Here is a 22,837-nt window from a genome sequence, read left to right on the forward strand (position 1 = left end):
CGTGATTTATAAATCTTTGACATTCACATACAAGAAGATTTACTTTATTCTGAGAGAAGAACGCTGGGAACCAGCCAGCCTCTTGTGTATTTTACAGAGAATGAACACTGAATTTATTTTATGGGACTTTTACAGCTAGAAAAAGAAAAAATACAATTTTTTTTTGCGTTAGACAAAGAGAAAAAGAGAATTTCTACCGCTATGAAAAATATTTATCACAAAAGGCTAAAACATAGTGACAGTAAATGATAAATTGTTTATCATAAATTTACAGGATAATTAGTTATGCCGTAGAAATAGATTACTATTGCAATGTATCATACTAAATATTTTTATCTAATTTGATCCGAAATATCAAGTAAATAATTATAAATTCTATAGTCTGAATAATTTAGAGATGTGCTTAGAAAGTGAATGAAAAACAAGAGTACAAAAGACAAAACAAGTAGTAACTGGAGTCATCAACTGAACACGACAGGAATAAGAAAATAACTAGGGGAAAGCTAAAGTGAGCCACGGGCCAAATATACATCCTCGAGGATATTGAGCGTATATTGTGTCGAACAGACAAACGGTAAAGCTAGCATGTGTATCCTATTTAAAATTATAAAATATCTTAAAGGATACAAATAAATTTCCCAAGATACGTGATTAGAGAAGTGTGCAGAACAACGAATATAAATATATCTGTAAACAGAAAAAGACTTTGTCGTAAACGAAAGATTTCGACACAGAGTGATGAATGCTAAAGGAATGATGTTCCATCTAGTGCCTAATATTGGTACTATAATGTATTACAACATGACTTTTAACAGGTGCATAAATATCAAAGATTTCTTCTAAATATGAAAACGTAAAGCGTTGTATTGTAATTATTTATCTGATTTTAAAATTACACAAGTACAGGTAATTCGTACTTATTGACGCTTGTAAAATATTAAGTCACCTTAATAAAACTTCCAATCGGAACATTGCTAGAGTTTTTACTTCATACCCATGAGAGATACCTTGGATTCAATAGTAGGAATATGCATTGATTTGAATGGTTTTGGTGAAACACCTCCGGCAAAGAACACGTACTGAGGAGCTCAGATATATAGTTGAGACCACTTCATTGTTTTTCACGATCTAGGTAGGAGGCAGTTTTATACAATATAAGCTATAGTTGGGATATTATTTACAGCTTTTTAGCTAAGTTAATTTGCTTTGCATTAGTCATTACTAATACAGGCCTACAAAGGCTGCATCATAGTTTGTAGATGTGTACAAAAGTTTTAGTTTGTAAAAATGTTAAAGGATGAATTAGTGTAATTTATTATAATAACATAGACTGGACATTGAATTATTTTCACTATATAATTTAAAGACCCCTATAATGAAAGAACTACACCACAGTAATACGCCAGGAATATTTTATTCAGATTATTGGATGTGTTTCCAATTATATTAAGCTTACAATCCAAATTATGGTAACCCAACAGTTTTACCATGTATTTAATTTAATGTAAAGGTAATTTGTTAAGTATTTATTCACCTTGCAACTGAATAGAACTGTGCTGTATTAGCCCAACATCTTCAGTTTAGAGATACTTTAGTAATTATGCCATTATCAGTAACATTAATGCAAATAAGAAAAAGACAATACCTGAGCACTATCTCATGAGGCACTGTATTTGTAAAGAAATATAGTTTGACAGGATTAAATTAATAACAGCCTTTTGCTTTTTCTTATCCAAACTCTCTACAGTCCATTGTACTAGCCATTTCTCAATCCTTATCAATGTGATTTTCTCAATAAGGTAGTCAATAAAAATGGAATAGCCAAATAACCTTTATTATGCCTTTAAAATAAGATTTTTCAGCTCGATTGCTTAGTACAGCATAACACGTCCCAAACTAATAAAGAATCTTATGAAATGCTTCGAGCTGACTATAATGTACTAGATTTCTTGTGTCACCATATTTTGGTACAATTATTAATATTTGTAATTAATGTTATTACAATGAATGTTTTGGAATCCGTTTCTGGCAAGATTCAGTCCCTATGGAGATTGCTAAAAAATGAAATAATGTCACACGGTATGTATATTTTGAAAAGTGTGAGTTCAGAAAAACATTAGTCTTTGCAGTGGAAAAAAACAACTCATACATTAAAATACATGCTATAAGTTGTAACTATTCCAATGTTATATTGATTACATTCCTTAAGGTGGAGCTACGTTGCATTTATTGATATATGATTTTAAAAGTATTATCTTCCTATCAGATAAATCATTTTTGTACCGTTAACTATAAAGTTTGAAAGTGAACTTTCCTAGGTTGTCTCAAATGAGATTTAAAACAAACACAAAACTAGACAACGAAAAGAAATTTAGTTTTGTAAACTATTTTTCATTTATATTTGGCAAGAAAAAAATGATAACATGATGATATTAGGTTTAGACCTATGTATAAATGATAGTAGCCTGTAGTAAATACTGAGGAAGAAATAAACTAAATTCATATCATTATGTGAACTAGACTTCACATTATTTCCACTAAGTAATACAAAAGAACATACACAATAAAAACACATTACAATACTGATGTCTAAAGTGGGATTGTTTAGGTAAAAAAATATATAACTTAGCGCAATTTCAACGTGGCAACCACATCCAGAATAGAGATTGAACTTTTCTAGAGATGATAAGACAACTAAAAATAAACTCAAGAAGAAATTTACAGGAATGAGACAGAAAATTGAAAGAACAAGAAATATTATGAAGTACTATAACATCTCAGAGAAACGTTATTATATTTTTATCAAGATACACTTATGTTAATGAAAAGTGTGCCTATAATCCCTATTAAAGTATAGTGAGTTGCTGGAAAAACATGGTTACAAAATTCGTTGTAATGACATACGTATATACCTGTGACAAAATTATACCCAACCACAACTTGTGGCGTTTCTTGTTAAATACCGATAAATATATATTTGCGTTGTGTATTTGTTTGTTTTGAATTTCGCGCAAAGCTACTCAAGGGCTATCTGCGCTAGCCGTCCCTAATTTAGCAGTGTAAGACTAGAGGGAAGGCAGCTAGTCATCACCACCCTCCGCCAACTCTTGAGCTACTCTTTTACCAACGAAAGTTGGATTGACCGTCACATTATAACACCCCCACGGCTAAAAGGGCGAGCATGTTTGGTGCGACCGGTATTCGAATCCGCGACCCTCGAATTATGAATCGAACGCCTTAACACGCTTGGCCATGCCGGGCCCCGCCATTTGGAGCCATGGGTAAGCTACAAGAGTCCCAGTTAAATTTCACTATTGCAAATGGTTCTAGAGTTGACGATGTGGCTGTTGACTAGATGTTCTCTCTCGTAAAGTAAGGACGATTATGCGAAAAATTCCATCGTGTAGCTATTCGCGATAATTCTGAAACGAACAAAATATATTGAAGGACAAATACACAGTAAGTTTTGACAGGGTTCACAATAAAATTCTTTGTGTAGCTTTGTGCTTACTTTGAAAGGAGCAAAGAATTTTGTGCGCTGCCCAACAAGGGTATCGAAACATGGTCTCTAGAATTTAAGTCCGCAAACATACTGCTGTACCACTGAAGACTTCCAATAAATGTATAACAACAAAATCGCATAACTAGTAATATGTTTCCTATGAAGTTTACTGGATATGTTTTAATAAACATTTATGAAGTTATATAATGTTATATACATATACAGCATATTAATAGAAAGAGCTAAATAGTGACAAGTGCTAAAGAGATCGAATTTGATTAAGTCTATTTTAATTGAAAATCCTAAAGTACTGACTGCACAAATTACTGCAAGTTATATCTGAACGTCACAAAGCAGCTGTGTTAGAGGGTGAAATAGGCCTGGCATGGCCTAGCGCGTTAAGGCGTGCGCTTCGTAATCTGAGGGTCGCGAGTTCACGCCCGAGTCGCGCCAAACATGCTCGCCCTCCCAGCCGTGGGGGCGTTATAATGTGACGGTCAATCCCACTATTCGTTGGTAAAAGAGTAGCCCAAGAGTTGGCGGTGGGTGGTGATGACTAGCTGCCTTCCCTCTAGTCTTACACTACTAAATTAGAGACGGCTAGCACAGATAGCCCTCGAGTAGCGTTGTGCGAAATTCCAACAAACAAACAGAGGGTGAAATGTTCCAGAAAAGTTAACTTCCCTCGTGGGAAGATTTTTTTTTCACTTTCCGTCACATTTCTTAGATAATTTCCCTCGAAAAACATGATTGCTGGAAATCAACAAAGAAAATTGAACTCCGTACTAAATAAATTTTAATTTATTTTGACCCAATGGTAACATATAAATCTGGTAAAATAATGAAATTATTTATTTATATTTGTATTGGAATGAAAACAAACATTAAAAAACGATATTGCGACTACTGCATGTTTTCAATTGCGACTCCACTGATTGAAAAAATACTGTCCACCTGCTTCCAGGCTCTGCCAAACTTCGAAAAAATAAAGGACGTATTTTCGCACACAGTGTTAGTGCATCGTAAAATAAGGTCGTTGTGGTTTAGATAATTAACATATTGGTCTTATTTCCCGCAAATTGGCGGGAAATAAACGACAATTCAGTAATTTCCTGTACGGATTTGGTTTGCTATGAATTTTACGCAAAACTACATGAGGTCTATCTGCGCTAGCCGTCCCTAATTTAGTAGTGAAAGACTAGAAAGAAGACAATTAGTCATCACCATCAACTCTTAGGCTACTTTTTCACCTACGAATAGGGAGATTCACCGAAACTTTACTTTACCTCGATAGCTAAAAGGACAAGCATGTTTGGTGAAACGGGGATTCAAACCCGCGACCTGGCCCGGCATGACTCGTAATCTGAGGGTCGCGAGTTCGAATCCCCGTCACACCAAACATGCTCGTCCTTTCAGCCGTGGGAACGTTATATTGTTACGGTCAATCCCACTGTTTCTTGGTAAAAGAGTAGCCCAACAGTTGGCTGTTGGTGATGGTGACTAGCTGCCTTCCCTCTAGTCTCATATTGCTAAATTAGGCGGCTAGCGCAGATAGCTATCGAGTAGCTTTGCGCGAAATTCAAAACAAACAAACAAACCTGATACCTTCATAATTATGAGTCAAATGCCCTAACTATCTGGTACAGATAGTTTCGAATACAGAATACCAAATCTCTCTGCTGATTTCCACTAATGAAACTTGATTTCCTCAGGAAAGTAAAAATTTTAAACTCCGTTAATAGGTATTATAAGTTGAAAGTGCTACGTATCTGTTTTAAAAAAAATCGTTTGAATTTACGCAAAACCACAAGAGAACTATCTGCGCTAGCCGATCCCTAATGTAGCAGTAACAGACTAGAGCGAAGGTAGCTAGTGATCACCACCCATCACCAACTCTCGGGCTACGCTTTCACCAACGAATAGTGGGACTGACTGTCACGTTATAAAGCCCTCACGACTGAAAAGTTTGTTTTGAATTTCGCACGAGGGCTATCTGCGCTAGCCGTCTCTAGTTTAGCAGTGTAAATATTAATTATTAATATTTTATTAATTAGATTCATGTGAATTTACAGAAGAGCCGAGTTGTCCGTTTGAAAATATTCAACAAGTCCGAGGTAACGTGTATTTTCTTATAGCAAAGCCACATCGGGCTATCTGCGGAGCCTACCAAGGGGAATCGAACCGCTGATTTTAGCGTTGTGAATCCAAAGACTAACGCTGTACTAGCGTGGGGCCAGAGGTAAATCATAATTCTATAAATAATAATATATAAAACTATAGTAGTAGTATTCGAATGACGCGCTTCTCAAATTAACATTCGACTTCCCTCGATGGAAAACACACACTCAAATTAACAGTACAGAAAAAAAGAATGATTTAGAACGTGACGAGCCGTCACTGATCAAAAGTATTACTTAATCTGAAACTGACTGAAAACAAAATTTAACAAACTTAACCAAAGCCAAAGGCGTAGACATGAGTTGGAAAGTGGGAAGGGGGTCTGGGGAGCTTATATGTTGATAAGAGTTTAAAATAGATACGCGCGTAACGACTTATTGTATCCATCTGTAATTAATTTTATATTAGTGCTGAAAACTTTGGAGGTTGAAGCCTCCAAGCCCACCCTTCTGGACACACTCTTGTTAACACTAAAGCTTTACACAGATAAAATATGATGTTATCCACGAAAAGCTTCATAAGCTAACAAAAAGCTAATCTTTACTTTATTAAGTCGAAATTCTTTTATGAGTTAAAAAAACTGAACAAAGAGTAGTCTTGGAGTGAGAGAAAGTAGTTTTAACATCGAAAGTCAAGCAGAAGTAAACGAATCTTTTAACCTGGCCTAAACTTGTACATGTTAAGTTGAACATTTTAACTCACAACATTGAAAATTAAATAATTTCTCCCCATTATTTTACTTCTCATATATGTGGAACAGCAGTAAGTCTACAGACTATCTCTAAAAATTAGGTTTCGATACCTGTGGTGCGCACAATACATATAGCTTATTGTGTAGGTTTCTACTTAGATACCAACAAACAACATTGTACCACAGAAAGAAGAATATCAACAATTCAACTTTTCTGTTAACATATTTACATTTTTAATCAGCAGTATGTATATGAATATATATATATGTGAAATAATCGAAAACGGTTTGGAATATGCTAAAAGAATCAAAATGCGATTAGCCAACCTTTCATTTAATTTCGAGACATTAAATAAAAAAATAAAGTATAATAATCAAAACCTATTCAACTGATGTTCTAACATAATATTATATGATATCATAGCGTATATAATGTATCGTTGTTTTTTGGAGCGTTTCTTTTTCAAAATGCAGTGTAACTTCAGTAAAGATTGCTTTAAGTAATTTAAAATAACTTGCTTTCTGACTCGTTGATTCTATACTTACATAATTCGGAGAGTATTATATGCAATTATTTGCCGCTGTTTTCAAAGAAAAGAAAAAAGAAACTAATTTTATCATTCTTTATCTCTTAACCAACATTAACGAGAATAGATTAACTATATATTGTTTACGATAATTAAATTATTTGCGAGGGATGGATCTTTCTGTTCGTACAAAAGTTAAGTTTCTCATTCAACTCAAATGTCTTTGGAAATTCTAAACAAACAAATAAATTTTCTTTTTCTTTTTTCTGTGTAGCAAACATTTCTAAAGACATTCGAGTTGGAGTGGAGAAGAAACTTAACTTTTGTACAAATGGAATCTGCTCAATACAAATTATCCACCTCCTTTCACTTTCGGCTCGGCATGGTCAGGTGGTTAGGGCGCTTGACTCGCAATCTGAGTGTTGCGGGTTCGGATCCTCGTCACACCAAACATGCTAGTTCTTTCAACCGTGGGGGCTTTATAATGTGATTGTGGTTAATCCCACTATTCGTTAGTAAAAGAGTAGCCCAAAAGTTGGAGGTGGACAATTTGTAATAATTGTATATTAGGGTTAAAAACGTCGTATATATATATATATTGAGCAGATTCCATTGGTTCTCAGATACTATCGTGAGGGCAAAGTGCACGTGAGTTTTGTTTCCAAAGTAGCAGAAGGAATCGTTAACACAATAGTTAATTGTCTTAAGTCGGCTGGACTTAATTAAACGGATATCTTGTTGGTCAAGCTTACGATATAACTGTTCTTATAAGTACAAAACGCTCAGGCGTTACAACCACGATGAAAGCACTAGCAAAGCATGCTATGTGTGTACATCGTCACGTGCACCGTTTAAATCTTGTCCTTGTCGATACTGTGAAACCTATACCTAAACTGAAAAAGGCTCACTTGTAAAAAAATTCTATGTTTTTATTCCTGGATCACATGAATGTGCTAAATGGTAACAAATGTCCCCTAGCGAAGTTCTATGTGAATTCCCAAGACATGGTGACACTTGTTAGAATGTACGATACTGCTTACATCTCTGTAATATGACGATTAATCTCACTATTCGTTGGTAAAAGGTTAGCCCAAGAGTTAGCGGTGGGTGGTGATGACTAGTTGCCTTCTCTCTAGTCTTACACTGCTAAATTAGGGACGGCTAGCGTAGATATTTGTCGTGTAACTTGATGTGAAATTCAAAACAAACAAAATATCCTGTGAAAGTATCTTCATCAACATTTCTTGCACTATCTTTAGTCTAATTTCATACTTGTCTGTATAATGACATGTTACTCGATTCACGCTACTTCTACTCAAACTCTGTTTGTGTAAGTTTTTTAAATTATACAGATGTGAAAGCAAATCTGTTCCATTGATTGTGTCGAGTGTAGCTCAGTGATTGGCACTGAACTATCGTTTCGTGATTCCGCCCTCTTATCGCAAGAAAACATAGCACTGTGTTCTTGGAACCCGTAAGATAATTATCAGAGTGGTGATAAACCCCACTATTTGATTAGCGTAGCCTATAAACGGAGGAGGGCTGAATAGTGGTGTTGACTAGCTTCCTTCCCTCTTTTCCATCACTTCAAAAAGAGAGACATCTACACAGATAGCCTGTGAGTAGCTTTGCACAAGTGTCCACAAACTGTTCATCTAATGTTATTATTTCTTTAACCATACAATCATGCTATTTGTTGTTTGACTAACAAGATGAAAAAAAAATCCTCATCACTTGATGTTTTTCTAGGGTCTGTTGTTTTCCAGAACATTGAGATACAATGTGGGTAGATTTGTAAACTGGGGATTATGTTCTTTCTTCATGTTGACTTTTTGTGGCCATCTTAGTTTTTTTGTTCGGGTTCGCCATACGTATATCTGAAAAAAAAATAGAGGGAAAACAAATAACGTGATTGAACTCAAACGTTTCTTAAGATGTCGATATGTTTCTTATAACTACTTTATTGGCTAAGATATAATATATATATAATATTTACTTTTTATTCTTTTCTGTGGTATTTGGGTTTAATAAAATAAGCACAAATTTTAAAACAATGAAGTGTACTCTATATAGGGGTTTACTAAAATTTGTTTCTTCTATTAACGTTAATTTTGGCCCTTAATCCAGATTCTGGACGCTAGGCGTATTGATAAGGCTTCATAGACTTTTATGTTTCTATTCTATTCCATCTTAAAATTAATAAATACACCTTACTTCGAGAGACAAGATATTGTGTTCATAATAGTTATACATATATTTACTTCAGTGCAGTTCTGTGCTTTCAGCTCAATATTATCAAATCCAGCTCCAAGACGCTGCAGAAACTGTTCTTCTGGACTTTCATCAGAACAATAAAAGATCGCTTGAGGATTCTGACGCAGTAGTTGAACAGAAACTGCATATCCCATCATGTCTGCTGGTATGTTGTTTGACGACAAGGAACTAGGCGGATGAAATCCATTGGCGTGGCCATTACTAACAATTGGAGTGCTAATACCAATTGGTGAGGTGAATCCGACAGGCCAAACAGATATGTTTTTTGTTGATTTAACCTGTGGTAATAAAAAGAATACAGAGAAGAGAAGAAAAGTGATTTAAATCAATAATTAGAACTTCTCTGTATTTTCACCTCGACTACCAAGTTATATAGTTGAACGTCACAGTAAAGTATTTGCTTAAGAATATGTTTCCCCATGTATTTTCATGTATGCATGTGCCGTGTAGTTTATAAAATGTGAAAAAATCTAAACAGGTTCCTTTATTGTTTTTGAATGCATAGTACTCGTTCTACGAGAAATAGTGTTGTTACAATACTGCACTTTGTGCGAGGATGCCGATAGCAGGAGCCTTTATTACTCATTTAGGCCATATCTTAATGTTATAGCCTCACCAATTTTGTAATGGGAATAATCATATACGTAGTAGCGCTAATCGCTTTGGGTAAATATGACATTTTTTTGCAAACTATAAAGCATTGCTTTTAGACAGTCTGGAACAGCATAATAAGTATCGAACAGTTGGAAAAATCTAATAAAAATAATAGCACACAGTACCGTAAAGTAAATGCACACACATTTCACTCTGTGTCTGGCTTCATTGTTAACTTTAGCATCAGGACTCAGAGTTCGTCCTAGAATATTCGGGAATATTAATCAACGAAAGGCATTGCAAAATATCTAGATCAAGGATTAGTTTAAATACAGGTGAGGTAGTAAATTAGTAAATAAGCTTACGAAGTAGAATAGTAAAGCATAGATAATAAGTCAAACATTGTTTTTATCTTTTTCTTTTGGTTTCAGTTAATTAACTGATCAGCCATAAAGGTGCACAAACAGTGCTTGAAATGTAGAAAAATGAAGCGGGGTAGCTTGTGGAATTTTTTGAAACTGAGAACTAAATTTCTTGTTTTCCATCTTTATTCTGTATTTATTATTATAAAGGTAACTATAATGTAAAAATTAGAAAGTTATTAGGGTAGTTAAAGTAAGATATTGAAAAACAATGATAATAATAAAAATTATTCAAGAGGTAAATTTGCGGGCAACTTGTGCCTTACATAATTCAATACTGTAATGTGAACTTCACATTCGTCAAATAATTTACAACTTTTATGTGAGATTTGCAAGATAAATATGGTTCAAAGGGCAGTAAGATTTAATATAAACATATGTATACTGTTACAAGTTACAGTATAGAAATTCTGATGGTTACTTTGCTGTTACAAATTGGATTACACCTTCCAAACTGATCCCCGGCATGGCCAAGCGTGTTAAGGCGTGCGACTCGTAATCTGAGGGTCGCGAGTTCGCATCTTCTTCGCGCCAAACATGCTCGCCCTTTCAGTCGTGGGGGCGTTATAATGTTACGGTCAATCCCACTATTCGTTGGTAAAAGAGTAGCAAGAGTTGGCGATGGGTGGTGATGACTAGCTGCCTTCCCTCTAGTCTTACACTGCTAAATTAGGGACGGCTATCACAGATAGCCCTCGAGTAGCTTTGTGCGAAATTCAAAAACAAACAAACAAAACCTACCAAGCTTGTAGCAAGAAGGTTCATTAGCTCCATCGTTGTACTATTTTATCTCTTTCTTGCCTCACTCTTACACGGCATTTTTAGAAAAATAAAATATCGTTTCTATCACTCAATTATTTGCTGCTTTAAAATGTTTTCATTGTATATTAAATACTTCCTTTCTGAGAAGCTTGCGATCTACTAAAAGGTAGCAGGACGGTTTAGGACCATCCTGAAAAGAAGTTAATATGGCATACCGCCCCTTTTCCAACAATGCGTATAGTAAATTTATTTTTCACATCACATGATGTATTTCTGTTTTAATTTGATTATAAAGATACTTAGGCCTACAGATTACAACTTACCACAGTAATTAAGCTTGTAGAAATGTTAAGAAAGAACTTAATTAATTTGTTATCAGTACATAGACTAAACTTTTAATCAGACAATATTAAAAAGTCCACCAACGAAAGGACAACATTACTACACTGATATCTGAAGTAGGTTATTTAGCGAAAATAAAATAGAACTGTGTACGAAACTACAATTGTTGAACATGGCAACCAAATGGTGAAACCCGGGTGTTATTAAAGATGATAAAGTTATTGAAACTAGACCAAAAATAAGTTTTAAAAAATGAAATGTAGTTAAAGAAGTAAGATACATGATATTAAGGGTGGAGTTACAAAAAAGGGACATGTTATTTAAAGAAGAATTAAAGCAAAAATTAATCTAACTGCAGATAAATTGATAAAACAGTCGAAAACGTACAGCGAGATTACAATGATAACATTGAGGAAGTATGGAAAAGCTGTAATGATAAAATTTATGAAGTCAAAAATAAAGAATTTGTTTTTGTTTTGTCTGTTTTTGAATTTCTCGCAAAGTTACACAAGGGATATCTGAGCTTAAAAATAAAGAAAAGGACATCAATAATGTAAAACACCTGGAAAATAAATTATTAAATGCAAAGATTAAGCCAATACCAATTTGTAATAAGGAAACTTATTTCTTCTACAACAATTACTGCTGCTGCTTTGCCACCTGTCGTTGAAAGGCTTTCCAGGACTACTCCAACCTCAAATTACCAACACTAGCTTCATATTTTAACTGATCAGTTCAACATTGTCCAATCAAGTGTCTAATGGACTATGATGGGAAGATACCATAGGTGTCATACTAGGTTCAGTTACAAATCATTTTCCTGAATTAACTTCTTGAATAGTGAATAACAAACTATTCATCTTTCTGCTCATTTAAAAGGACAATCTTTGGCAACACCAAGTGACACAAAATAAAACTGATAAAAGTTTCTCTATCTAGACTTCACTGATTCACTCACCAAGCTTATTTCGACACTTGACTGGGAATATTCCAGGACTGACGATAGGCGCTACACCAAACATCTAAAAATCTCAAAATATTTTTCAAAATATTGATTATAACACTAAATAAACCTTCTAAAAGTTTAAATACGTCTCTGTTATAATTCTAAATCCAATATATTTGTCTTAATTTCACTATGAATAATTTCCTCTACTCACCTCATCAAAGAGTCGAAGATCAACAACACTGTCTTCCAAAACAAACATCACTGAACCATTATGCGCATGCTCAACAATCCATTGAATGGCCAAACGACGAAGTTGCCCTTTTGGGTCCCTGAATCCTTCTGGGCAATCCCAATCAGTAACATTTTTTTGATAAGTAAGATAGGTGTGTTCTATTTTGCTATGACGAAGAAGCTGTTGAACCTGTACTGATGGCGTCTCGGTGTCATCCACCAACACCCAATGTAAGCTGGAAACTTGTCGAAGAGTCTGCGACAAACGAGTCAAGTCGGCCAAACGAGGAGGTCGAGGGTTCGTGGGAGTGACAACATGGAGTGAACAGATATTCCTCTGGGTGACGAAGCCTCGCTTGGGTGCATTTTCCGGTAACCGCGGTTCTGTTTTATCGAAAGTTGAAACATCACCAATAGTTTTCAGACTACGAAATACTTATTCAGATTAGCTTTATCTTTGGAATAGTTTAATACATAATGAAAAATCACAATAAGTAAACACGGAAAACTGGAAACCTCCGCAACAACAAAACATTGACACGATAATTATTCTTTGTTTTTATATTTTCATTGTTATATTAATTGTATTGTTCTTTTTATTTTGAAAAATTCTTACTTTCTTTGGTTTCAGTAAAATACCTTTTATAAGAATTTATGTCGTTAGCTTATGTTATAAATTCGGAACATTTAAATAATAATAAACGACCATTTACCTCGTTCCATGAAGAAATAAATAATTACAAGAGTGGTGCTTGTCAGTAACGCCAGCTTCAAAGGGGTCAAATAAGTGTCCTTGGTCATTCTCCCTTCATATGAGTGAAATTTAAACAAAACATTATTTCAAAAATTTAAAACAGAATTAAATTAAAAGAAATACTGCAATTTTTACTGACTTACCTCACCTTTGGACTTAATAAAACATTGTGGCACTTATTTTGATCCTGTTTATAATTATGTTAATATATTGTCTGGAATTAAATAATTTCAATAAATCGTATATTTGCTTTGCTATGAAATAACTGAAAGACTTATATCATCTACTTAATTTCAAGTAAGCTACGTTTTGTTGCATGCACACAAATACATACACACATGTTACCCGCTTGAGTATTGTTCTGCACAAGAAAAGCAGCTTTCGTGACTTTACCTTTTGGCAGATAAACTCACAGTATTGATTAAAACAATATTTAATAAGAAAAATCGGAGAATAACTCTCTTCTCGATACTCCTTACAGATAAAATAATAACGAAAAACTCAAGACTCGACTTTTCAGGCTCTATTTATATCCATCACCACAGCTAGCGCAGATGTGTTCGAAACAGGTGGTTGTAACAGATGGTGAATGATTGTTGTGTTAATTTTGGAAGCTGTAAGCCATCGATACATAAATATTTGTGTTATCTAGTTCTCGGGCATTTTGTTTTTAAAAAGTAATATTTTTCTTCTCTGTTTTTTTTCATTTTCCACCCTTTAATCTTCATTGGTATTTTTACTTCTATGGAAACTAATTAATACGCAATTAACCTGAATCCGTTATTTTAAATCCGAAGCAGTAAATTTGAGAGTCTGACCGACTTGGTTTCGAATGAGTAGGACTGTAATTGGGTAGAACGCGCTCAAGTGATAGAAAGACATCGTGTGTTTACCCAATTAAGCGAACACCATACGCTCATCTGACTTGGAATTCGTGTAATACCTATTGATAAAATGCTGTGATGTTCAGCTTGGAGCTGAGTTACTCCTATCTGGTTGTGAAAGCATGAGGCAAAGCTTCTCTAGAATGACAGAATAAAGATGGATATGGGAAATGAATATTGTAAACCACATGACAACTTATTTGTTTGTTCTGAGTATGCATAGTTTTTCTTTGTTATTGTTTGTTGTAATATCTTTGAAATCTCATAACACGTACTTTATTATCCCTAATCTTTTATCAGCGTGTGTGATTTCTCATATAAAACCCACTTTGGGCTATCTACCTTGTCTACTGAAGGCAATCGAATACTTGGTTTTTACGTTATAAATTTCTAATCACCGGACAAAATTTGTGCTTGTGGCGGTTTATAATTTCACTTTGCATCTATAGATAGAAAATGCTTATCTACTACAGTACGTTTTCTTCTATTCTAAAAATTTATCGCATAACTTAAGGTTATAAATACCCCTGTAATCTGAGAGAAGAAACTGGCAATCTGTAGTCTCACAACCAATCATTTTTTTTCCATTTGGGTAGTTTCAGCTGAAGAATACATCAAAGAAGATTATTGAAATACTATTCCTAGTAATCATAAATAAGTTTATTTCCTTCCTTAGTATTTAAAAATGTGTGTTTGTTTGTTTGTTTTTGGAATTTCGCACAAAGCTACTCGAGGGCTATCTGTGCTAGCCGTCCCTAATTTAGCAGTGTAAGACTAGAGGGAAGGTAGCTAGTCATCACCACCCACCGCCAACTCTTGGGCTACTCTTTTACCAACGAATATTGGGATTGATCGTCACATTATAACGCCCCCAGGGTTGAAAGGGCGGGCATGTTTGGCGCGACGGGAATGCGAACCCGCGACCCTCAGATTACGAGTCGCACGCCTTAACACACTTGGTCATGCTGGGCCCAATATTTAAAAAAAAAAAAAAAGCTTAAGCATTTGTATAATGTCGTAAATTGCTGTAGTTCTGCGTTACAAATGGCGTTCAAACATCACTAACAACACAATGATTAACGTAAAATCAACTTACTTGTACAAAGAAGCATGATAGCTCACATAGGTATATATACGCACAAAAATTTGCTTCCTAATTCACCCTTCTATCCTCAAACAGTTCAGTCTATCTCTACTGTCTTCTCCTTGACTACCTTTAAACACAATATACTCTTGAAACAACCCCCTCCTCACACATACACACCTAACACCAATTTTTGAGTGTATTCCTTGTTCTATTCCTAAAGAAACTATCTTGTATTTATAATCTATCTTCAAATGTACTAGCTATATAATCTAGAAGTCTTTAGAGATTTCTAGGCCTATCTTAACATCATCATATTACGACCTACAGCTATTTCTAGCTTACTTATAAGATACATGTAAAATATACTTTATAACAATATTATTTTTCGAAACCGAGAATCTTGCTCTATTGTAACAGTATATTATTTTTTAAAATTGTTCACTAATTTTCCAGACTTATCGTCAATAAACATCTACACACAATTGTTTTTACAGTGTTTCAGTTTTTATATTTATTGTTAACAGACGAGTATTTCAAAATTTTCTTTCATGACAGAATCATGCTGAAAAAAGGATCTAAATTTTTTAAAGAATTTTCAACTATAAAAATTGTAATAAAACCCTTTCACATTTTTATTTTCCATTAAAATGCAAAGATGTATAAAATAAAACTGTTATACAGTTCCATAAATTACTTTAAGATTTATTAAGTCTATACTTAATGTTCACTTCGTCGTTTTTCTTTTTAATGCTTTACTTTCCTTTGATTAAAGCATCTCTATAAATAACAATTACTGTCCATATAGAAAGTGCTCATAATTTATGTTACCTATCAAATTTTCACAAATATACCCTACAAATAAAGAACTGTCTATTTCTTTATTCATGCATACTATCAGTAAAATATTTGGTTTTTCATTCTTTCTAAAATTAGGCCGAGGGTGGCCAAGTGGTTAGTATACTGAATTTTATAATAGAAATTTCGTGGGTGTGGTATAAGAGTGTCAGTCAAATTCTACTATTCAGTGTGACAAGACTTGTATAAGTGTTGGCAGTGGATGTTGTTGACCAGCTGCTTTTCCTCCATTCTATCATTCCAAAATTTGGGATGACTTGCACAGGTAGTCCTTGAAGGTTTGTGCATATTTCAACAAATGAATTAAACTTTCTAAAGGGCAGAAGTGGCATAGAAATTTATATGTCAAGATGCAGATCGAGAAACGCGGGGTTCAAGGTATGATGTCACTAAACATCTTTCAGCTATGGACATGTTACAGAAGAAATAGTCAATCCTATTATTCAGTCATAGAGATGGACAAAGCCGTTGTGACTGTAATTAATGCGTTGTGATTACCTTCCCTCCCTCTAGCCAGTTGTTCTGAATAATGGATGGCTGTACCTGAATGTGCACATAAAATAGTATTTAGGTTGAAAATTTCAATTCTTTCTTCCTTCACTGCCTTGCAGGTTTTTAGTTTCCAATAGCTGTTTCCAGTTTTGCAAATTTCTATGCATAGAAATAATAAGAAAATACACAAAAATTAAAAATATCACATGTTAACAGAGAAAATTGTTTCTATATATAAAATCCGTCTTCTACATTTAAACTTTTTATTTTATGATGAAAACTAGTGTTTTTCACAAGCGCAACTTATTTCAGCATAAATTTTAGATAACTCTACTTTATAATGATGTGATATTTTAATATACCATGTATTTCTATATTCTTGTGACATTGAAATATTTTTTCTGAACTTATTATTTGTTTTATATATGTGCAAGTTTCGTATAATGCTTGGTTGAGGATGCTACCAACTTAAACTTATTCTAAGTATACCACTGTTTCTCTGTTGTTGTTGTTTCAAAAATGTATAAATTCTATTACCGATATTCTCAGTCGTTCAGGCATATGTAGAAATTACAGCCCCATCTTTGCTGTAACAAGAATGACTATTCATGTGGATAGAACAGGTTACCTTGAGTGAATGTGAGGTTTCTTGTAAACTGAAGGCCAACGTATTTGGTCAATCTAATCTGGAATACGAGTTAATCAGTATATTCTAGTAAAAGTTTATCTTCAGTTATCAATCTTACGATTTAGTAAATGTAATCATCCAGTGTAAATAACAGCAAGTTTACACATTGTATTTGAGTTTAGCATTGAGTAGAGATTGTTCATTTTTGCATTACGCTATGTGTCCACTCTCGTCTTAGAACAACTCAGCCAGCAAGGTATTAATATCACTCCATATAATCGATATATTAAGCAAAAAGGGAAACACTTTTGGTGCCGTGAATGCAGGATACTGTTATTGCAGCATTTGTTATATCTCCTTTAGTGTATATTGTCCTTTACTAGAAATGTTATATTATTAAGTTTAAAAAGGCTTCTGTTTGAGGAAATAGGGTCTTTCACATTTAAATGGTCAATGGAAAATGGTTGCTCAAAAGAGGTGTAGGTTTTAAGAGAAATTTTCTCTTCGATATAGAACTTTTGCCAATACCACGATTTCTTTCTTTTGCTGCTATTGACTTGGAAGAACTGTTAAAATCTGATGCATCCAGAATGGCTGATCAATCCATTCTCTTGAGGATCAATCAACCTCAGTGTGAATAAAACATAGACTAAAGATTACTGTTGTAGTATGGCATCTTGTAAGTCTGAGATCAGGTAATCCAATCTTTACAAGACTCTAAGACATAACAACCAAAACAATTCAATGTCAGCTCTCGTTGAAGTCAACTGAAAACGTTGAAGAAATACTGGAGTCACCTTAAGTGGTCTACGTCTGCCAACCAAAGTTATTTCACCAGTAGGTGAGATGGAAGATACTAAATGACAAAGTTGATAGACCCTGGTGCAGTGGTAAACCTTAAACCTTTTCATGCTAGTGATTCATGGAGGAGTTTGGGGTCAAGCAGAACTGATGGATCTGCTACATAGAACATGTCACCATTCTGCCACTTTATATCAAGGGCCTTTGATATGAACAGATTCAAGGAAAGGCAGTGCAATATTCGATAATAGATCTGCCTCTGATCATCAGAGAATCGATGTCTCTAAACCTCTTCCAACTGGTCCCCTAAATGTTTAGGGTGTATCGATGTGTTAAAGAAGAGTCGACACTGGAAAAACTTATGATACCCTCCCAGGTTCTTTCGAATAAGACTAAGCACATTGCTTCTCAAAATTTAAGGGTACAGCAAAGAAGGTCTGGATTGTTTTCTTACGCATTTCAGACAGGTCACTATATGGAATGAACAGAGTCAAGGAAAGGCAGTGCAATATTTGATAATGGATCTGCATAGTTTAGTGTTTCACTCAATAAAGCCTTTCGATAAGGAGGAAAGAGGTGAGAGCAGTTTTTTGTTCACTGTAAAGAAGGTGAAGAAGCACCAGACCGAGAGACGAGAAACAGTTCCACCTGTCAATCAAGATGCTGCTGAAGCCATTCGATCAATATAACTGCGATAAACCTGGCCAATAATAATATAATAATAGCTATAATGATCATTAGGCTTAGTCAAGCATCTGATGATTAAAAAAAATAGTCGATTATTTTACTTCAAACTATCAAATTATGTTCACTCAATAGTGTTTACATTAGACTCTGTAATTTCCACTTGATCCACTAAACAAGGATGGCTGGTGTTGGTAGATATGATACCTAAAGCATAAATAGTTTTTAGCTCAAATTGATCCCAGAAGTTTTAAAACTCAGCTTAAAAGAGTGTTTTAATTATTGTTTTCTGAGCTATTTAGTGATTACGCAAATTACAGTGTATGTTCTACATTGTATGGATACTACTCGAACATCTAAAATTAGAATGATTTATTTAATGCAAGATTAATGGGGCAAAAAGAGCTTTGTAACCTTTATTCTCTGAGCTATTGAACATATTTTCTTTGTAAATGGTATCCATATTATATCTAATGTAACTGCTTTATTAATAATACAGTTTAAGATGGCAAGTGCCAGTAGATGTAATATCCAACACACTAACAGTTTTTGAGACTGTAGTTCCAAAATACAATTTATTAATAAGAGAAAGAGTTTTGCAATTCACACTTTCAGAGCAACTGAGTAATTTTTTCCAAGATGAAGTGCTAGATACAGTTGTCTAGAATCACTCATCTGACCGACTTGATTTGTAATAATTCAATGAAGAAGACCACATAATCTTAACTATATCTTTTTGTCTCTTCACCAAAAAGGCATATAACTTTTCCGCATCCAGTGAGAGAGTATGTTTTTCATTTAAGTTTGTGTGTGTTTGCTAAAGTAACAACACAAATAACTAATCCTGATTTATCAGAACTTTAGATGAAAAGTCTTAGATCAACGAGACTCAGTCGAAGATTATGTATTTGTAATGCATGAAGCAAATTGCACAAGTCTGACAGATCACCATTGACAGCATTTTACTAAGCAATGGATACCAAAATTGTCAGAGCCGGGCATGGCCAGGTGGGCTAAGGCGTTCGACTCGTAATTTGAGGGTCGCGGGATCGAATACCTGTTGCACCAAACATGCTTGCCCTTTCAGCCGTAGGGTCATTATAATGTTACGGTCAATCCCACTATTCGTTGATAAAAGAGTAGCCCAAGAGTTGGCGGTGGGTAGCGATGACTAGTTACCTTTCCTCTAGTTTTACGCTGCTAAATTAGAGACGGCTAACGCAGATAGCCCTTGTGTAGCTTTGCGCAAAATTCAAAACAAACAAACCAAAAGTGTTAGTCGAGAAAACCCCTTGTAGATAAATATATATGTAAAAACGGCTCGCAAAAAATTTTCTCAACTCAAACGAGCCGTTTTTACATATATATTAAACCAAAAGTGTCTTCAGAGAAGTAATCCAAAATGGTTATAAATTCATTTGAGCAAGAGCCAGTAGCAGTAAGTTAAAGGTTATTCGTGTATATGATGACACTAGACTGAGATAAATGTATATGCCCAACATATGTTTACATGTGTTTATGATCCCATACATATGAAAAAACGTTGCATGAAGACATTCATGAGTTTGTTTAACATAAATTAATCACTTAAATAACGCACACAATAAAGAAGTCGTATATAATTAGAAATAAAGAATTTCATTTAGACATTAAAATTTTGTGATATGAAGTTAATTGTGATTACTGACCTGTAAGATATTGTATACCAAATACAATGTACCTGTTATTTTCATCAACGGTTCTGAGAAGGTGTTTAAATTTCAACATTAAAATATTTGCCAGGTTGTAGATTTACCTAGAAATATGAGTAATAGAGAGACTCGTACTATGGTTAAAAGAAAATACCGTGTTGCCTGTTGTTTTTCTGTTGTAGTAGTGCAAAGTAATCTGATCGTTTCGAATTTAAAGGTTTATGAGTAGTTGTAATTACTACTAATAAACAAAACTTATAAACAACAGCTTAAATTTCATTACAAATATAAATTTTCTGTACCTAGTATTTTATTTGGTTGTCATAACATATTTTCAATTATGCAAGTTGAAATACTTAGGAAAGTAAGCACTCCATTGATACAGTAGTATATATGCGGACTCACACCGCTAGAAACTGGGTTTCGATGCCCGCGGTGGGCAAAGTACAGATAGTTCATTGTATAGCTTTGTGCTTCATTACAAACAAATAAATAGGAAAGCAATCATTTTCTAAAAATATCTTTTACATTATTCCAGTATTAGGTACAGTATAAAATGTACGCGTGTGTGTGTGTGTTCTTATAGCAGAATCATATTGGGTTATCCGCTGTGTTCACCAAGGAAATTCGAGACCCTGATTTTAGGGCTGTAAATCCGTAGATTTAACACTGTCCCACCAGGAGACGAATAAAATGTATAAAGTTGTGCTTTAGGGTGAAATATAAAGTAACATCCAAATGCTGAAGTTTTGTAAATCACACTGTAACTAGTACCAAGTTTGTAACTTGAAGAAGGTCTCTGAGAAAAGACAATGAAAGAAAAGTGATGTTAACAGTGGCAGATTTAAAGATGTGTGGGTTCAAGGGATAATAATTTACATGGACCCTACATCTCATATAACTTTACATAGAATATAATTATCATTGAGCTCCCACTAAGAACATGGGCCCTGGAGCTGAGCTCCCTCTAGCCCACACCTAAATACGCCACTGGATGGTAGATTACATAAGCCAAGAACAAAGGTTAGCATTACTTAATTCGAATAAGTTTGTTTGTTTGTTTGTTTGTTTGTTTGGAATTTCGCACAAAACTACTCGAGGGCTATTTGTCCCTAATTTAGCAGTGTAAGACTAGAGGGAAGGCAGCTAGTCATCACCACCCACCGCCAACTCTTGGGCTACTCTTTTACCAACGAATAGTGGGATTGACCGTTACATTATAACGCCCCCACGGCTGGGAGGGCGAGCATGTTTGGCGCGACTCGGGCGCGAACCCGCGACCCTCAGATTACGAAGCGCACGCCTTAACGCGCTAGGCCATGCCAGGCCCTTCGAATAAGTATATACGTATAGGATCTAGTTTTGCAGTTTTGATGACATTCTATTCTTATTGGAAATAGGCACTACTTACGTAACACCCAGATGGCAATAAAAAAACAAATCTTGGTCGAAAGGTAAGCATACTGTTCATTCTCACGGGAATGCCAACAGAGGGTGGCGTGACAAAATATTTATTGGCCAAATAAAGACTCAGTGAGGCCTGTAGACCAAGCAATTTTCAGGCACCAGAAGTTCATGTTCTATGATTGATTAGAACATGAAAAAAGTGTAACACATAGAAAAATTGCTTAAACAAGGAAGTCTGCTAATTACAAATGCTCTAATGATAGTTTTTAGTTAGTTAGTTATCACCATTAGATTCCATCAAGGAACATAGGGCCGCAATCGCTTGCAGATTCTTCAACAGGTATTTAAGTGAGTAAGTTGTTAGCCCACTGCACCGAGCCGTCCCTAATTTAGTAGTGTAAGACTAGAGGGAAGGCAGCTAGTCATCACCACCCACCGCCAACTCTTGGGCTACTCTTGTACCAACGAATAGTGGGATTGACCGTCACATTATAACGCCCCCACGGCTGGGAGGGCGAGCATGTTTGGCGCGATGCCGGCGCGAACCCGCGACCCTCGGATTACGAGTCGCACGCCTTACGCGCTTGGCCATGCCAGGCCTCAATGATAGTTTTTAGAGGGTACTAATTATGGCCCCTTTTCAGCATTCACACAACTAGCTGATCTTTTGACTAATTGAAATTCGTCATCCTTCCATTTTTAGTTTGGAATTTTACTATTTCATATCAATTTCTACACCAATTTTGATATATTGTCTTCTGTTAATCAATTGTGATATCCATATTGCGCTGAAGCCCTTTTTACTTCTCAAAGATCTCAATGAAAGGAGGCGTCTATGATTAGAAAATATATTATATCAAGAATTTTCTCCTCAATGATTAACTAACGTTTCAGAATGACTACAAGAATCCAGTAATTGGCCTGAATTTTGACGTATGAGCACTTATGTAGGAAACCTCACAGGCTATCTCTGATATCTGCAGGGGAAAAAATCCTCTGTCAATCACAGACTAGTCAAAGAAAGCTAAGACCACTACGGATGTATTAGTACAAATGACAAAGAAACCAGTAGACTCAACCCC

The 22,837-nt window shown here is 34.9% G+C and overlaps 1 protein-coding gene across 2 annotated transcripts; it reads right to left on the bottom strand.

The window, feature by feature from the left end:
- Window positions 1–1,421: 1,421 nt before the first annotated feature.
- LOC143225709 (galactosylgalactosylxylosylprotein 3-beta-glucuronosyltransferase 2-like) lies at window positions 1,422–13,758 on the bottom strand. Of its 2 annotated transcripts, none has more exons than XM_076455587.1 (5): window positions 13,620–13,758; window positions 13,186–13,278; window positions 12,453–12,856; window positions 9,160–9,450; window positions 1,422–8,775 (listed from the first exon to the last, which is right to left on the bottom strand). In XM_076455587.1, the coding sequence occupies exons 2-5, from the start codon at window positions 13,271–13,273 to the stop codon at window positions 8,644–8,646; spliced, it is 915 nt and encodes a 304-aa protein (XP_076311702.1). In that variant the 5' UTR covers window positions 13,274–13,278; window positions 13,620–13,758; the 3' UTR covers window positions 1,422–8,643. The 2 variants fall into 2 exon arrangements, with proteins under 2 accessions (XP_076311702.1, XP_076311703.1); XM_076455588.1 differs by having other exon boundaries at window positions 13,561–13,694.
- Window positions 13,759–22,837: the final 9,079 nt, after the last annotated feature.

The sequence above is a fragment of the Tachypleus tridentatus genome, chromosome 9 (assembly GCF_004210375.1).
Source record: "Tachypleus tridentatus isolate NWPU-2018 chromosome 9, ASM421037v1, whole genome shotgun sequence".
Taxonomy (NCBI): domain Eukaryota; kingdom Metazoa; phylum Arthropoda; class Merostomata; order Xiphosura; family Limulidae; genus Tachypleus; species Tachypleus tridentatus.

What these genes read in the sequence shown, in the direction of transcription:
- LOC143225709 (XM_076455587.1), bottom strand. Translation starts at nt 13,273, where the DNA reads ATGACCAAGGACACTTATTTGACCCCTTTGAAGCTGGCGTTACTGACA. An exon ending in TTATTTCTTCATGGAACGAG is followed by an intron (nt 12,857 to 13,185) that starts GTAAATGGTCGT and finishes TCGATAAAACAG; the next exon opens with AACCGCGGTTACCGGAAAAT. An exon ending in AAGCACAGAACTGCACTGAA is followed by an intron (nt 8,776 to 9,159) that starts GTAAATATATGT and finishes TTTTTTTTTCAG; the next exon opens with ATATACGTATGGCGAACCCG.